This window comes from Pygoscelis adeliae, unplaced genomic scaffold, assembly GCF_000699105.1.
Source record: "Pygoscelis adeliae isolate BGI_AS28 unplaced genomic scaffold, ASM69910v1 Scaffold122, whole genome shotgun sequence".
Lineage (NCBI taxonomy): Eukaryota > Metazoa > Chordata > Aves > Sphenisciformes > Spheniscidae > Pygoscelis > Pygoscelis adeliae.
Genome location: NW_008824358.1, coordinates 5,971,119 through 5,989,379, shown reverse-complemented (window position 1 = coordinate 5,989,379; position 18,261 = coordinate 5,971,119). Strand labels below are relative to the sequence as shown.

The following is an 18,261-nucleotide window of genomic DNA, read 5'->3' as shown; positions in this document are numbered from 1 at the left end:
CCACGTCCAGTCTTGTTGGTGGGAAAAAAACCCCTGCCGATAACGCAAAGGGTACATTTCCCGGATTCATAAGTAGAGAGTATGTCATCGTACAGCGTGTGGGTGGGAGCAGGTGGTCTCAGGAACTAAATAAAACATCTATGGTGAATGGTATTAACTCTGTCACCTTGGTGCTGTTGCTTCTGAGAGCAGAAAAAGAGCTTTTAAAACCATTTTCTGCTCAATAACTTGAGGCGTTAGAGGCAGCGCAGTTACTGCTTAGGTAAGTGAGAAGGGCTGCGTTAAGGCGGGGGGGACAGAGTCAGGTCTGCCACTGCTGCTTAGAAATGGCTGCTGTCACAGTCCTTCCTGTGTTTTGGGACCACCATCCTGAAAGTGAGCACACCTCGTATAAGCGGACCTCGGGCGCTCAGGTGTGGCAATGGGCTGGAGCGAGCCGTGGGCCGGGCAGCTGCTGGGCGCAGCCTCGCCTCCGCTTTCCCCTGCAGCTGGGCACTCCCTCTCCCGCCCTGGGAACAGCCTTCCTACCTGTGTTTTGCAAGATTAAATTAAACCTGTGGTCCAGTTTACCACCCTCCTGGGTGACTGATGGTACCAGCACAAGGACGGATCCCGGATTGTCCCTGCTGATAGCGAGGGATCTCCGGCTGGTTTCAGCCAACCATGTAACCTCACTCTTGCTTCCACTCACGCTATGGCTCTTCACCTATACTGGCAGCATTTGGGGCGTAGGTATGTGCATGGGTGTCCATCGCAGTCCCTCTTCAGAGGGACTTTTATACCCAAAAGCAGTGGCGGGTTCCTGGAAATCTTCACCCTTGCTGGGAGTTGCGGGTTGACTTTCTCTGCATCGTTACCTGGCCTCTGGAGGAGAACCCTGCTAACTGAAAGCTGAAGTGAAACTAATGACCCCGGGGGTTTATGTGTCCTGAAGGGCATCCTTCTAGCAAGTGTTTCATCTTTATGACACACTGTTACACAGGCTGCTGTTTCTAGGGACCGTAATGTGGCTCCGGCTGAAAGTCTTCCCTTGAATGCAGTCTGAGGCGAGGATTTTGCCTGAGCTATTTCCATGGCCAGTTAATTACATTCACTGCAGAAAAGAAGGAAATTATGTCAATTAGTAGTTTGGCTGAGTACCTTTGGTGACATCTCAGTGAGCACTGAACAGGCTATTCAGCTGTAATCCTTATCTGCAGAACAAAGTTGCTTTAATTTTATTCAGTTTTACAGAAGACTTCTACATGCTGTTAATATATTCATGGCTTTTTTCATTTGCACTGAGCCTTCATAAAATTGTGTTATGTTGGTGTGGCTGATTTTTTTACTATTGTTTTTATTTCCTCTTCCTATGAAGAAATTGTTTGGAATAAATCTCTACTGTTATTTTCATACTATTTATCCTACTTCAACTGACTAAAAAAAAGCAATGACATTTCTTTCTTGAGGAGTTTTATTGAGTAGCTTGCAGTCCAAATCTGAGCTGCCTTTTTGGAGAGTGTGTCTCCGTATTTACAGATACTCTCTGGAGCATTCATTACCAATTCCCTCTATTGCGTGTGTATGCTAGTTATCAGTTTGTTTCGTATCTTTATCTTTGCAGAATCTTCTTTTTAAGTGTGGAAGAACTATTACTGGAGAAAAAAAGCATCTTGGGAAAATGTAACAGGTGTGGCATGAACCTAACAAAATAATTTCTCTTCCAGCTAGTGAACGAATATACTAGACAGAAAAAATGAAGGAAGTAAGCAGGCAAAATACTTTGAAAGGCGAATGAAATTGGCGCCCAGTGTGTGCAGCTCAGGTCTAGGGTGTTGGCATTTCTACCACGGGTTTGACACGTGCTACTGTTCTCCTCGTGTAAATGCTCTGTAAGATGCAAGGAGCAGTTTTGTCCATTGAATTTGAAGAACAAATGCATACAGTATTGCTGGCCGGGAGCGGACAACATGGTGACTCACCTGCCTGGACTGAAGAGTTAGCAAGCACTCCCCCCCCCCCATTTACAGTAGTACATGTTTTTCTTTTCCCTTTTACCTTCTAGCCTAAACCAACTAAGGGAAGGATGCGCATCCATTGCCTGGAGAATGTTGATAAAGCCCTCCAGTTCCTCAAAGAGCAAAGAGTGCACCTAGAAAACATGGGATCTCATGATATTGTGGATGGGAATCACAGGCTGACACTTGGCCTTATTTGGACTATTATCCTGAGATTCCAGGTAAAGATGTATACATACACAGATATACGCAGGTTTGAGTTTTCCATACTTGTTTGTAATATACTTCATTGTGCTTTGGAGTGGAGTGCTCCCAGGCCCTCCGAGATGGTGGGAGTGGAAGCGCTTAGCATCTGGCGGGACATGCTCCAGAGCTAAGAGGAGAGGATGAACTAGTCTTCATGGTGCTGCTGATCTATAGTGGCAGCCAATGGGGGTTTCCTGTGTGGAGAGTCATATGGTTTTATTTTTAAATGACTAATAAATATGAAGCTCCAGTCATAGGCCTATCACTTTTGTAGACCTAGGAGGAGATGCTACCCTCAGATGCTCTTCACTTCGGTGGTGATTATCATTAATCTGGCTGACTTTGCACTGAAGCAGATTAAGGGTGCCCACGGGAATTGTTTCAGTGTCCCAGCTAAAGGCTGAGATTCCTTGTTTTCCAGCAAGTTGTACATTGGTCTTTGCCCTCAGATAAAAAAGGCTGCAAAGTCCTTTTGCAGAAAGGATAATAAATTTGTATAATAAATATATAATTTATAATAAATAACACAGTAATAAATATTTAATAAATTTAACATTATCTTAATTTTGGTGTTGCTCAGTGTTCTCCTAATATGAAAGTGTCTGCCTAACTTTCAGTGACAGCAGTGGAACTTTGCTGAAGCTGCAGTACTCTTTTTAAAAAGCAGTGAACTATATCCATAAAATCAGATATATCTGCCCATATGAAGTAAAAAGTGTTTTCCTTTTCCCCTCCCTTTTTTTTCTTTTTCCTCTTTTTAAAAACTGGAAAACAGCGTAGAATCTGGAATATATAGTTGTGATGCTGCTAAGGGCAAACACTATTTCCTCCAAGCTTGAAGTTCCAAAATTGTTTGCTCCTGTGAAACTCCTGGTTACCTGTTGCCTGTGGATCCCCTCATGAGGACCCCTACCTGCTGCACCCCCTCGGCTCCACTGAGCTGGATGTGCTCAGCATCCTGCAGGAGACACCTCGCAGGGTGAAAGCATAATGCTGTGTAGGGCAGGGTTTGCTTTGACAGTTGGAAATAAATTCTCTTGTGAAGTTTAAACTGTTTTGTCAATGGACTAAACAAAGAGTAATCCTCCAGTAAAATAAGGGCAGATGAAGCTTTCTTTTGACATGAATGCTCTTAAATGAGGAAGAGCATTCACCTACTTCCACCTGCCTGTCATCGTAGATTTCCTTTGTTACTTATATTCTGATACAATTCCTTTCATCTTTTCAAAAAAGGCAAACAATGTGTTTTCTCAGAGAAATATTTAAAACTTTGATGTTAATTTTAGATCCAAGATATCAGTGTTGAAACTGAGGACAACAAGGAGAAGAAGTCGGCTAAAGATGCTTTGCTTTTGTGGTGCCAGATGAAGACAGCTGGGTGAGTGCGGATTAAGTGATTATCTCTAAAGCTCTTACAGCATTTTGAGTTTTCATTGAAATAATTTTAAATGGAGAAAACAGATATCTCTCCTTAAGTGGATTCAACCAAGAGAAGTGAATTAATGTTTACAAGTCAGAAAATTCTGAATTTATTGTGTTAATGCTGTGTGATAAACATACCAATCTGATAATCCAGGAATATATAGTAATATGCTGACTCTTTTTCATCCTCTTCTGAGGAAATAATGATGCTTCAAATGTTTGCCACCAACTTCTCCCTCTTTCCATATATATGGAAATATTTCCAAAACGTCTGTCTTTGACAGTAACCTTCTTGCATAATTAAATATCCATTTGTACAGATTCAGTAGGTGTCCCCCATGAAACTTGGATGTCCCTGTGATAAATTTGGGGCACTTCGGCATTATTCTAGTGGTACGTCATCTTCTCCTTCCAAGATTCTTACGAAAGTGGTTTGTGAGCAGCCTGCAATTTTTTGAGACTTGCAAGATACCCAGATCACCAAACAAATTAATTTTGCATCTGTGTACCCATGGGCACAAAGGTGGCTATCATATGTGCTTTGTTTAAAAGTCAGACAGTGACTAGGGTCAGTCCTTGAAGATGCCCAGGGGCAGCAGACAATTTCAAGGAAAACTTAATGTATCGCTGCTCCCGTGGCACCTGCAGCCATCAGGTTTTACTCCTCTCTGTTCCTCCAGCTGTTCCTGCTCTTCTCTTGAACTTGATATTTTGAGTACCTGAAAATAATTCTTTGCCAGCAGCTAAATCGGGAGCAGGCCTTAGACTTGCAGGGATTTGAAACCTCACAGGCTGCAGGTTGGGCAGCACGTTATAAAATCGTAGCTTCGAGTGATTACTTTGAAGTTCATTTAGAGCCTTTCTCTGAAATGCATATCAATTCTGCGGGGTTTACAAGAGTAAATGAGGTGCGCTTACCTCTAGTGTCAGTCTCTGATTAGAGAACAGTCATGATGATAGATTGTCCGTCGTAGGATGGTAATATCCCACCCTTAGGTTCACAATAAATATGTCACTCCTGCAACCAGCCTTTAGTGACAGAGTGTGCAGAGCTACAACAGGGATGCTATATTGATTGCGCTGTCTTTGTTTTTTGTTCTGTCAGTTACCCCAATGTCAACATTCACAACTTTACAACAAGCTGGAGGGACGGCATGGCTTTCAATGCACTAATACATAAGCACAGGTATGTGTGGGTAAATGTCTTTATGGATTTTTGAAAGCTTGGGCTGTTGCAGTGTGCACTGGGTTTTGCAGTTACCTTGCAGCTTGATTTTAAAATCTGTGGAGAGGAGAAAGTTGAAGAATTGCTGAGTTTTACAACAACTTACCTTGCTTTAGAGCTTTACGGCTCTTGCGGTCACTGTGAGCTCATCTGGGCATCAACTTCTCACATCACAAGTCAAAACAGGTTGCGTTTGGTTTCAAGAGACTAAATTATACATGTGATTGTTTTGGTTTGTGACTGACCAGGATGGAAGAAAAGTTTTTGTACCTTATTGAGTAACCAATGATCCAGTCTGGTCACTTAGAATTGGGGGGCAGGAGAGGGACACGACACACAACAGCAGCCTGGAGGGGAAAGAAATCCCCGTGCAGGGATGGCAAAATCTGGTGCTAGACTTTGACACGGCTGGGGATGCTGCTCATTGGCATGCTCAGGTAAAGTTATTGGGATGGCTTGCGCACTTAGGTGGGCACGAGGAGAGACTGCGTGACCACAACTTTGTTCCTTTGTTTTCCAGGTCACCTTTATCCCTGGTAAACTATCCTCCGTTTTTTGCCATGGGCTAGGTTCTGCCATGGCGTGTGCTAGGCATTGCTTCATTCCTTTAATACTGCCGTTGAAATGCACAGGGCTACTGGGCAAGCGAAACCTTGGCAGCATGAGGGGCCAGGTTTTCTGAGGATTGCAGATTTTAGTTCATTTGTTCATTTGAGGGTGGCTGCACTGTGCTTTGGGAAATCTAAAGAATTTTCCATCCTGTCTAGGCCTGATCTGATTGATTTTGACAAGCTGAAGAAATCAAATGCACACTACAATCTGCAGAATGCTTTTAACCTTGCAGAGCAACACCTTGGTCTTACTAAGCTCCTGGACCCCGAGGGTAAGAATTCCTGTAGTTTCAGCACTTCACGGCTCTTTGTGGGCTCTTTCCTCCCACCCCTCCTTGTTGCAGGGCACAGCTTTGTGATAGTTTTTTGTGTTAAAGAGAAGCTGGATGCTGCTGACTCATCTGGTGATAGAGCCAGAGAGGGAAGGAGAGAATGCAAGATGTCTCCTGCAGAGGACTGAGCAGGGGTAGCACAAGAGCCCTTAATCCTGTGTTTATTTTCCCCCATCTGACGAGATCACGGGACTGGCCATAAAATCATTCCAGTTAGAGGCATCCTTCTGATCTGCTCTGAGAAACGCTTTCTGTGAGCTGGAAGATGAATGATATGGATTTCAGCAAATAGTTAGCAGCTGCTTTTGCAGACCGTCAGTGAGTTTCAGTCTGTGCTTTCATGAGAGTGTGCATGCTCATGTGTATTGGAAGGCTCACAATGCTAGGAGAAGAAACTTTATGGTCACAGGGCAAATAGAGAGGCTATGTGTTTGGGCGAGTTTCTTCTTGCTTATTTTCCAGTGCCTCAGAATTGCTGCAGGAAAGGAAATAATTTGTTTTCCATCTGTATCTCTCAGAAGATTTGCCTGGACAGACATACAATTAGGTTTGAATTCCTCTCTCCAAATACTGATATAGCATCAAAGTTCTCAGTTAACAGTAGTTCTGTCAACTCACACAGTTGAGAAGTTATACGGCCGTGCACAAGCTGTGGCAAAGTCTGGCGCCTGACTCTAAGGCCCAAAGGCCCCTAGCCCACAGATGTGCGCTTTAACCACAGTCTACACTAAGACAAAGGGAGAAAGGAGCACTTCTTAGTGATGGAGTTGAAAACTGTACAACGCCAAGGAATCCAGAACCAGTCCAAAGCTGCTGAATTTATTTCTGATTAGGACATAAATCTTAGGAGCTGAACTGCCACTGAACCCATCTCTCTTGACTGTTAAACGCATCCTTGTTGCATTATTAGCTTTGTTGTTTTAACCCATGCACTCTCAGGACGCTAAGGCAGCTCTTGTTTGGTTTGCAGATATCAGCGTTGATCATCCTGATGAAAAGTCAATCATCACCTATGTGGTGACATATTACCACTACTTCTCCAAGATGAAAGCTTTGGCTGTTGAAGGAAAACGTATCGGAAAGGTTTGCAAGTTCAAATTATAAATTGTTATAAAGCAGTTGAAATCTTTCTGACCCCCCCGCCTTGGGTGTTAGTTTTTTAAGAGTCCACTGTATGGTAGTTTTTAGTTTTGCTTTTGAATGTGTTTTGAATGTTAAATATTCCCATATGACTGTGAGGAGTAGTTAATTTCCAGCTGCCTCGTATTAGAAAACATTTGGCCAGTGTTTTATTTTCGCTTGTTAATTTTGCATCATTGCTGCTTTTCCTTTCTCATTAACTGCTCCTCACCCTCTGGGTCCTCTGTCTCTTCTGGAGCCCAGAAAAGTCCCTCATTTAAAAACTGTGCAGTCATTCTCTGCCCTTTGGCAAAGTTACCCCCATCTTTACAGCTGGCAGACTGAACATGAATCCTTTTGTGAGCCCCCCTCTATTGCCATGGCATCATGGGAATTCGCTGCTGAAAAATGCAAAGCCCTCATTCCTCGGAGATCCCAGCCCCTGTGGCGCTCAGGAGTGAGTGGTCCGATTCATGAGTCAGGTGTCTCAACAGTTTCTTCTATGTAGCTTGCTGGATTTAAATGAGTGAAGAGCACTGCCCTTGTTATTCATGTTATGTTGTGCTGCTTGTTGCAGGTGCTTGACAATGCCATTGAAACGGAGAAAATGATTGAAAAATACGAATCGCTGGCTTCTGACCTTCTCGAGTGGATTGAGCAAACTATTATCATCCTCAACAATCGCAAATTTGCCAACTCACTAGTTGGTGTGCAACAGCAGCTACAGGCATTCAACACTTACCGCACAGTAGAGAAACCACCCAAGTAATTTTAATCTTAGCTTAAAACAACAGTGGTCTTGTTTTGTTTAGTCAATCACTGATTTTTATTTTTTTTTTAAAAGCAAACACATCCAAGTAATTTTAATCTTGGCTTAAGAATTTATTTTTCTGAACAAACCCAGGTACCATATTTCTAATTGGCACTCATCATTATTACTCGGGGCCTGTTTGCTTTATGCTATTCAATGTGCAGATAACAACAAAAAAAAGTGTGTCGCCTGCAGGATCTCTGAGTCCTGGAAGCTGTCACTTCACTGAGATGCCTGCCTTATAATATGAGTGGTAATAGCATTCCATGTTAGTATAGTAATATCGCCAGTCGTGCTTGCTAGCAGCGTATAATACCAATACACTGCTATTCAAAGAATCTTTCTGCTTATCCAAAATCACGAGGAAGTGTGTCTGGCTTTGTAAGACATAGTTATGCTTATTAAAACTGATATAACCAAAACTGTGCAATTTATTTCTGGAAAGTTTCTTTTAGGGTCATGATATCAGATCTGTTTATTATTTTTGTCTAATGGATAATAATCACAATCCAAAACATTACAAGAGTATCCAGACATCTTCTAAAATTGCAGTCTATTCCCCAGTACCTGTGCAGTTTGTTTATTTCCCAGGTGTACAACTCGGAGAAAACGGTGGGAAGAGTTTATTGACTGCAGTGGGCTTTAAATAAAACTTCTGTTTCTTGAGTTGGTAGAGTAAACTAGGGCAATGCACGTGGTAGAATAAAAAAAAAATGCAGTCTTCTGTCCCCCAAGGGGGTTTAAATCTAAACACACAGACAGCTGACTTCTGTGAAGCTTCTTTTGCTGTTCGACCCAACTGGTTCCAGGGGATGTGTGGGCTATTTCAATTGGTTCCAGCTTTCGCACAAGATGAAGGTGTTTATCTGAATGCTCCATTCATAATGTCAATATTTTAAGGAAGTGCTTTATAATACCTTAGTAGCAATGAAAGCTTTATTGTAACTCGATTCTTCTGCAAATTTTTGTTTAGATTTACAGAAAAAGGAAACCTAGAAGTGCTGCTTTTTACCATCCAAAGCAAAATGAGAGCCAACAATCAGAAAGTATACATGCCGAGGGAGGGCAAACTCATCTCTGACATTAACAAGGTAAACTGAGCCAGCTCCTCCTGTGCGACTTGGGATTTTGTTGTTTTCTTTCAGTCTCAGTCTCTCAGTATACTGGGAAGAAACACATTTGCTATCTCCAGCCTTGATGTGGGGGACCATAGGAGATGGGAGAGGTGGAGTGACCTTTTCTTACAGCTCAGACTCACTAATCTAAACTGAGTCCCTGGGTGTCCTCAGCATCTGTAAGATCTTCTGTACTGGAAAAATGCTCAGTCGTTCTGTGCGGTTGGTTATGGATCTAGTAGCCCTGCCTTGCTCCTCCGGGGTCCTGGCTATTAAGAGTTAATCGACAGAAAGTAGCAACAATATCTAGGTATTGCAGCCCTGCCCATTTGCCCCGCTGCCCGCAGTGTGGGAGAGTGAAGGAAGTGCCATGACCGATCTTGTGGGTTCCCTCAAAGGGTTCATGCAGCTATTTGCTACGCTGGTGCAGCTGGCAGAACAGCAGCAGAGCTGACAAGCTCTCTCAAGGGTAACAAACAACTTAAAACTGTGAGCTTTCCTCGTTTGTGTTTGATCATGCTTGTTATTCCCAGAGCAGCTGTTGTGAGTGTCTGTGGCCTCGGTCTGCATCCAGTAAACTGCACAGCTCTCCTGTTTGCATTAAGCCCCTGTGCCTGTGAATGCCTAAAATACTTGGGTTTCAGGCAGTTTCACATCTGCTAGGATTTAGAAGAATCTAGGGTAGTTTGTGTTTAATTGTGGGTATTTCTGTTGTTTGTAAGAAGGTCTGAAAGGTGATTAGCTGGCTTTCAATATGCTTCTAAGACTTCATTTTTGTAATATTAACGTCATACATGTGAATAGCTTCTGGCTTTGGGGGGAAAAAAGGACTTGTGTGCACCAAAAGTAACCGAATTCTGCAGTTGTTTTCTTTTCCAAAGTGGATGTAATAAAGAACAACAATTGTATGTTGATTTAAGGGGTGAGAGGGCATGAATCTATAGTTCTCATTTCCTAAAGGAGGAAGATAGAACCCGCTTATTTGGGAGTAGTGCTCAGAAGACTTTTTTTTAAACAAATACTTTCTTACACGTTCAAGCCAGGTGGTTCGCTTAAGCTTTGTTGGAGGCAAAAACCGAATGAACTCGAGAAAATGCATCTGAGATAAACAAGTCTTATACTCCTTGCTCAGAAAATGAATGAATGAATTGAGAAAAACTTTAAAGTCATGCGCTTACATTAGCAGACAGGGTGTAAGGTCAGCCAATACAAACCAGATTTATTGGCGTATAAATAAATAAGCCAATTTTGTGAAACTTGGCTGTAGTGACTTCGGTCCTGATTTCATGCAAAGAAGATGTGATTTATCATAATCCTATAAGAATGTGTGTTTAGAAGACGCGTGTTTTTTCTCCACGACTTCAGGCCTGGGAAAGACTGGAAAAAGCTGAACATGAAAGAGAACTGGCACTGCGAAATGAGCTCATCAGACAAGAGAAACTGGAACAACTTGCACGCAGATTTGATCGCAAGGCAGCTATGAGAGAAACTTGGCTCAGTGAAAATCAGCGTCTCGTTTCTCAGGTGCTGCTTTCAGAAAATTGTCTGTGCGACTAAAATGATTCCCATGAGTAATTATAGGACAGAGTTCTTGCAAAGACAACATTTCCTCCCTTATGCCTCATATTTTACTGAATCTATGTATATTTATATTTGTTGTATGTGTATGCAAATGTATATTTAGTGTGTATGTGTATAATCTGCAAGTCCTATCTTCAATGCATTTGGGATATCCCTTCCTTGAATCTATCAGTCTGTACTCAGGAGATATTGATATGGAAATACCTACCCACAGTCAAGATTTTCTTTATCTGAATAGTTTGATCAATTCAGTGAAATTAGCCCAGGAATTAATTTTTTAATATTAGAGATGACTGAAAAAAAATCCAAACCCCCAGCTTAATGTTGATGGCCACCATGATTCTTACCCCAAAGGTGGTAAATGATGTCTCTGATTTTATCAGTGGTTCTCTGGTTATCAGAGGTATCTCTGATTTTATTGAAGAAGACTTTTCAGAGCATTTTGAGATCCCAAATTTGCTAACAAGTGTATTCTGCACAATCAGAAATCATGTTATGAGCAGTAGGGCTTTTCTCCTCGGCAGCTGTGACTGAAGGAAACGTCTCTGTCTTTACAGGATAATTTTGGCTTTGACCTTCCAGCAGTAGAGGCCGCAACAAAAAAGCATGAGGCCATTGAAACAGACATTGCAGCATATGAAGAACGAGTCCAGGCCGTGGTTGCGGTTGCAAAGGAGCTTGAGACTGAAAATTACCACGATATCAAACGCATTACTGCGAGAAAGGACAACGTTATACGCCTATGGGAGTATCTCCTGGAGCTGCTCAGGGCACGGAGACAGCGGCTGGAGATGAATCTTGGTCTGCAAAAGATTTTCCAGGAAATGCTGTACATTATGGACTGGATGGATGAGATGAAGGTAGGTGTTAGCCATGTGAGAACGTAGACCAAATATTCTGGAGAGGTGTAGATGTCCTTTTTTGTAGATTTTCAAGATTCATTTTGCCCCTCTGGTTTAATAGACAAATGCAAAAGATCCACATTCAAGAGCAGTGAACAAATTCCTTAAACCTTATGATGATTTTTAAAAAATAAAGATTTAAAACAAGTAAGGAAAAAGAACAAGTTCGCTCCTATAAAAAGCTACTTTTCAGCTTCATGCCTCTCTCAAAGCCAGAGGCTTTGGTCACAGTGCTTGGGTAAGGATGATGATTTTGGTGAAAGGGAATTAAATAATCTCTTTTCATCACAGTTTACATTGGGAACAAGTCACCTCTTCACCTCCGTGCTTTAAAAAGCATGAGTTTCTTCCTGTCTGTTCTCCTGGGAAGGGAAAGGACCGTGACTTTGTTCTTGTCCATCAGCCAGCAGAACTTGGAAGCTGTTGGAGGAAAGAAAGACGTGTGTAGCTCAGTGGCAGCTCACAGTACCTGGACTGAGAGCTTTTCATTGGTCCTGCTGAGCTAACTTAGCTTCCTACCATCCTAGACTTAAAAGTGCATTAAAGAGCAGTCCAGTTCTTCATGGTTGCCAGTGATTTTAAAAATACTGGCTCAAATTCATATTAGCTGCGTCTCTATATATTTGAAATAGCTCTCCTCATGGGCCTGGTGTTCCTCTGGACTTAAATCACTGTAACAACAGAGAACAGTGTAATGCCTGGAGTCACAAAGAAACAAACAGTTTATGGCCTTCAGCTCATTTTACTTGTCTTTTACGTTTTGATCAGGTGCTTCTGCTGTCTCAAGACTATGGCAAACATTTGTTAGGAGTTGAAGACCTGTTGCAGAAACATGCTCTTGTGGAAGCTGACATTGCTATTCAGGCTGAGAGAGTGAGAGGGGTCAATGCATCTGCTCAGAAGTTTGCCACCGATGGAGAAGGTAACTAGCAGCCAACATATCCTTCCTTGTCTTAATATAGGAGGTTATCTATAAGCCTCATTAGTTCTGCAAGGCACGTTAGGTAAAATTTAGCACCAGAATAAGAGAATCCAGCTTCATTTGTTCCTTCTTTACCTCTGTGCCAATGATTAATTTGTCCATGTGCCTGCTCAAGAGTTCATTGTGGCGTTGTGCTTTGCATGGGATGTCACGCTCCTAAGCAGCAGCTGCTGTAACTTTGTAGTAGTCACCATTAATTCCTCGTGCTGTGTTTCTAATGCAAACAGTACAAATTATTGGACCCAGTCTGATACTGTCCCAATTTATGCGAAATAAAAGCAATTCCACTAAACCAGTGTCATTACCTAGAGTAAATGATGTTCACTTCGTGCAGTTGTGTGTATGAAGCTGGTATAAATCTGGAGTAGTGAATTTTGTTTCACTGAAAACAGTCATGAATATCTTTCCTTTCGGGGTTTTTTTTTGTCTTTTTGCAAAAAACAATATTTTCTTATCCTGTGTTATTGTATGGTGGAGCTTGAATAGTTCACACTCATCAAGAGTTCATTGTGGCGTTGTGCTTTGCATGGGATGTCACGCTCCTAAGCAGCAGCTGCTGTAACTTTGTAGTAGTCACCATTAATTCCTCGTGCTGTGTTTCTAATGCAAACAGTACAAATTATTGGACCCAGTCTGATACTGTCCCAATTTATGCGAAATAAAAGCAATTCCACTAAACCAGTGTCATTACCTAGAGTAAATGATGTTCACTTCGTGCAGTTGTGTGTATGAAGCTGGTATAAATCTGGAGTAGTGAATTTTGTTTCACTGAAAACAGTCATGAATATCTTTCCTTTCGTTTTTTTTTTTTGTCTTTATGCAAAGAACTATTTTCTGATCTGTGTTATTGTATGGTGGAGCTTGAATAGTTCACACTCACTTTGAGGAGACTTACTGTGAATTCCTTTATGTAAACTTTGTAGATGGAACAAACAGGAATTAAGAACTCTGTGTATGCCCCAGCTGTAGAGATGAAAATGAATCAGTCCAAGTTGTAATGTACGTTCTCTATCTGAACAGGTTACAAACCATGTGACCCGCAAGTTATCAGGGACCGCGTCGCTCACATGGAGTTCTGTTACCAAGAGCTGTGCCAGCTCGCAGCTGAGCGCCGCGCCCGCTTGGAGGAGTCCCGGCGCCTCTGGAAATTCTTCTGGGAAATGGCTGAAGAAGAGGGTTGGATCAGGGAGAAGGAACAGATCCTGTCATCTGATGACTATGGGAAGGACCTAACTAGTGTCGTCCGTCTCTTGAGTAAACATAAGGCGTTTGAAGATGAAATGAGTGGTCGTAGTGGCCACTTTCAGCAGGCGATAAAAGAAGGTGAAGACATGATTGCGGAGGAGCATTTTGGGTCTGAGAAGATCAGAGAAAGAATTAAGGATATCCGGGGGCAGTGGGCTAACTTGGAACAGTTATCTGCCATTAGGAAGAAGCGTCTGGAGGAAGCCTCTCTCCTTCACCAGTTCCAGGCTGACGCTGATGACATTGATGCATGGATGTTGGACATCCTCAAAATTGTCTCCAGCAATGATGTTGGCCATGATGAATATTCCACTCAGTCCTTGGTCAAGAAACACAAAGATGTGGCCGAAGAGATTGCAAGCTACCGGCCAACCATTGACTCGCTTCATGAACAGGCAAAGGCTCTACCGCAGGAACACGCTGGATCTCCAGATGTGCAAGGCAGATTGTCCGGAATAGAGGAAAGATACAAAGAGGTTGCTGAGCTGACTCGGCTGCGTAAACAGGCCTTGCAGGATACCCTTGCTCTTTATAAAATGTTCAGTGAGGCAGATGCTTGTGAGCTTTGGATTGACGAAAAGGAGAAGTGGCTGAATAATATGCAGATTCCAGAGAAGCTGGAGGACCTGGAAGTGATCCAGCACAGGTGAGAATGCTTTTCCCAGAAAGTTTGGGGAATACTGGGTGGACGTTTTTTTTACACCAGCTACCTTTCTCAGCTTGCCTGTGGCTCAGATTCTCTAATGCTGTGTGATTTTGTTTGTTTGTTTGTTTCCGCCCCCCCTCCAGATTTGAAAGCTTAGAACCAGAAATGAACAACCAGGCATCCCGTGTTGCAGTAGTGAACCAAATTGCTAGACAGCTAATGCACAGCGGCCATCCCAGTGAGAAGGAGATCAAAGCACAGCAAGATAAACTCAACACAAGGTAAGTGAAGGCCTCATGCTCATGAACATGACACTGGCTGAAACGAGTACAGTGGGGACATTTGTGTTTCTTATATGTGTTTTTTAAGATATTCTGATACTGTTACCTGAAGTATCTTCAAGGTAGGCCTTTAAAGCTTCAGAAGGAAAGAGAGCTGTGTCTTTCAAATATTTGATTAACAGATGGAGTTTTGCTATTGGCTTCAATCAGGTCCTGAGTCCATCAGTACCTTGATTTGAGAGCTGGAAATTTACTGTAATGACTATTATGATAAAAAAGAAACCAATATAATTTCATGTAAACTCACTCATTTTTTGGCTTCAAAATAAACCGAGAGTACATTTACTGTGAAAATTAGATGTAACTAGCAATTTTTCACTTGGGGAAAAATTATACTTTTAAGGACTCAGTGTTGGTGGTACTTGTCATATTCTAATATACGCCATAGCTTGGTTAATGGTTGTCTTGCTAAAACTATTGATGATATGGGAAGGACTGAAAAAACCACGAATAGTTAGGTTATTTCATGGCTTACCAAGCTAATGTGAGCAACTGCTCACTCGGCAATGTTGCCGTATCCTTTTCCCTTATTATACACAAATCTCAATTTCTCTGCTTTTCTCTCCTCGCAAATTCCAGATGGAGCCAGTTCAGAGAACTGGTAGATAGGAAGAAGGATGCTCTGCTCTCTGCTCTGAGTATCCAGAACTACCACCTTGAATGTAATGAAACCAAATCCTGGATCAGGGAAAAGACCAAAGTGATCGAATCCACACAAGATCTGGGTAATGATCTAGCTGGAGTGATGGCCCTGCAGAGGAAGCTGACGGGCATGGAACGTGACCTGGTAGCCATTGAAGCCAAGCTAAGCGACCTGCAAAAAGAGGCAGAAAAGTTGGAATCAGAGCATCCTGACCAGGCCCAGGCTATCCTTTCACGGCTCGCAGAAATCAATGATGTATGGGAAGAAATGAAGACCACCCTCAAGAACCGGGAAGAGTCCCTTGGAGAGGCAAGCAAACTGCAGCAGTTCCTGAGAGATCTGGATGACTTCCAGTCTTGGCTATCCAGAACGCAGACTGCAATTGCATCTGAAGATATGCCAAACACACTGACAGAGGCTGAGAAGCTGCTCACTCAACATGAGAATATTAAGAATGAAATCAACAATTATGAGGAAGATTATCAGAAAATGAGGGACATGGGTGAGATGGTGACACAAGGGCAAACTGACGCTCAGTACATGTTCCTACGCCAGCGCCTACAAGCTTTGGACACTGGATGGAATGAGCTTCACAAAATGTGGGAGAACAGGCAAAATCTCCTTTCCCAGTCTCATGCCTACCAGCTATTTCTCAGAGACACCAAGCAAGCAGAAGCATTTCTTAATAACCAGGCAAGTGGTCAAGATATACCTTATTTTGTTTCTACAGGTTGGCACCATATACTGCAAGCAATTAACAAACAAGATCTTCTGGCAGGAGAGCTACAAACAGATAAATTGCCCTTTTTTAACTATAATTTGCTTTTTGTATTTTACTTCTACCTGTTCTTGGGAGATGTTTCTTTTCATATGTGGTGAATCTGTTGTTGGAGCAGACAGCATAGCCTGAGTGTAATACGTTTATCTCTCTGATTTATGCTTTAATCACAGGAGTATGTTTTGGCACACACGGAAATGCCCACTACCTTGGAAGGAGCAGAAGCTGCTATTAAAAAACAGGAGGATTTCATGACCACGATGGATGCCAATGAAGAAAAGATCAATGCAGTCGTAGAGACTGGCAGGAGGCTAGTTAGTGATGGGAACATTAACTCTGATAAAATCCAGGAGAAAGTGGACTCTATTGATGACAGGTAAGGTCAGAATGATGGCAGAGTGTAGCTGTTCATACTTTAATTCTGTTCTCTGAGAGAGACAACCTTTTACTAGAATCCAAAGGTGGAGTAACATGTTAGAAAATGTCTGTTGCAGACTGTTTTCTTTGTCCTGTGGAAAAATAAGAACTGTAATGTTTCAAAAATGTGCCGGGCTAATCTTGATTAGATAGTACCTCTCCCATTTTCTAGAGACTTATTAGGTAATGAGCTCACTACCCAGAATTTGGCTATATGAGTGTTGCTATATAATTCCTGGAGTATTAACAGACTTTATATTGTGGTAGGAGCTGTAGCAGTTAGCTATAGCTGGTTCCACAAGTCTTAGTTTCCTCTGCTACCTCCTAGCTGATCTAATTATTATAATGTATTCCTGTCCTTCCTCTGAGGAAGGAATGTGGATCTTCAAGAGTGTAATTGGCATTGTATCTGCCCCACCCGCTTGGCTTTGATCGCCTTTTCCAACTTGTCTGGCCCTTCTGAAATCAGATTAGGAAGCATTGGTACAAATGTGTCTTTAATCCTAGAACAAGTCTTTTGCTTTGTCTCTTTAGCTGTGGCATGGATGCTATAGAACGTTAAGAGTTTCTTTTTCTTTGAAAACCAAATGTTCGGTTTTGATGGCTGTGATTCATGGTTCTTTCTGCTTTTGGTTTGAATAATAGTGGTCTTTCAAGGCGCTTTTCAATCATGAGTATCAGAACACAGCAGTAAGCTCATACAGAACTTTTACGTCAAATGTTACTGACGACCCTTCTGTCAGACTTGCATCCTCCCACAGCCGGTAAGCTCGGTTATCCAGATGCCTTTATCTCCACGGAGAAACTGAACTGAAGTAGTTCAGAAAATGCTGTGCCTTTCCTGTTTTGGCAAACGTGTCCCACTGTGTATGCACCCACTTTAGCTGTGGCTCATGGCTTCAAGAAGGGCGGATATTCCTGTTCCTAGAGCTTGCTGAGGGCCTCTGAGCCCTCTGGCAACCTAACCCCAAGGATACCTCACGTTTTCATTCTCTCTCTAACCAGCTTGACTCTTTAGATCCCAAAGAGAATCTGCAAAGGCCAGGAAGAGGGGATTATATGAAAGCAATCAAGGTGAAAGCTAGGAAGTTAATTTTCCTTATTCATCCTCTTTGACTTTCTATGTCCTCTGCTGTAAGTTTTTCCATCCACTTATGAAAGCAGGAGGACTTAATCCTGGCCTTCTGGTCAGGTGTCGTCTTTCTGTAACTCTCGGAATATTAAAAGATAGCATCCAAGGGTGTAGTACGAAACGGTCAGCTGCTTCTTGCAGCCCTTTCTGAGGTGGCTGGAGTGGGAGATGGCTTCAGCCTCTGTCCTGTGTGCTCTGCAAAGAGGTTCTTGCTATCCTGGCTGTGGTGCTCTGGTGACCGTTTCCCCCCAGTGCAGCTACTCCTCTGTGCCCCCATTGTCCCGTGACACCCCACCTGGGCTGTCTTGGCTGTGGGACATGTGCTGGAGTTCCTACTCTGAATGGCAGGCAAGTCCTAGAGACTATTTTTTTTAAGCCCACTTTTTTCTAATGCGTTTCCTCAATTCCAAAGTTATTTATGCAGAGCACTGCAAAAACCATCCGGTGCACTGCTATTCAGGAAATCCGTGTGATTGCTCTCTGAGTCTGTAAGGCTGATAAGCCTCAAGAACAAAGCCTTAGGGCTGGGTGTAGTGGGAGTGGTAGCAAAGGAAGCCTCTTTGGTTTTACAAAAAATTGCTCTCCCAACCAAGCTCCACCTGGATGTATAACAAAGGACCAAAACAAACAAGTACAAATAATGCAGTGGCTCCACACTTCCCATATGGAGCTCTTTGTAGTTTTTAGTATTGTTAATAGTGTTTTTTACAGTCATG

At 42.5% G+C, this 18,261-nt stretch overlaps 1 protein-coding gene across 4 annotated transcripts in view; it reads left to right on the top strand.

Annotated features, from left to right (window-relative positions):
- The window catches only part of SPTBN1 (spectrin, beta, non-erythrocytic 1), a 137,586-nt gene that overhangs the window by 85,372 nt on the left and 33,953 nt on the right, over positions 1 to 18,261 (top strand). For all 4 annotated transcript variants that reach the window (XM_009319604.1, XM_009319606.1, XM_009319605.1 and 1 more), the window contains 14 exons: positions 2,045 to 2,218; positions 3,530 to 3,621; positions 4,771 to 4,851; positions 5,658 to 5,773; positions 6,804 to 6,916; positions 7,530 to 7,717; positions 8,737 to 8,854; positions 10,244 to 10,402; positions 11,017 to 11,319; positions 12,130 to 12,283; positions 13,364 to 14,234; positions 14,378 to 14,515; positions 15,155 to 15,911; positions 16,170 to 16,372. In XM_009319604.1, the coding sequence (XP_009317879.1) occupies positions 2,045 to 2,218; positions 3,530 to 3,621; positions 4,771 to 4,851; positions 5,658 to 5,773; positions 6,804 to 6,916; positions 7,530 to 7,717; positions 8,737 to 8,854; positions 10,244 to 10,402; positions 11,017 to 11,319; positions 12,130 to 12,283; positions 13,364 to 14,234; positions 14,378 to 14,515; positions 15,155 to 15,911; positions 16,170 to 16,372 (3,467 nt within the window). The remainder of the gene's footprint in view (positions 1 to 2,044; positions 2,219 to 3,529; positions 3,622 to 4,770; positions 4,852 to 5,657; positions 5,774 to 6,803; positions 6,917 to 7,529; positions 7,718 to 8,736; positions 8,855 to 10,243; positions 10,403 to 11,016; positions 11,320 to 12,129; positions 12,284 to 13,363; positions 14,235 to 14,377; positions 14,516 to 15,154; positions 15,912 to 16,169; positions 16,373 to 18,261) is intronic.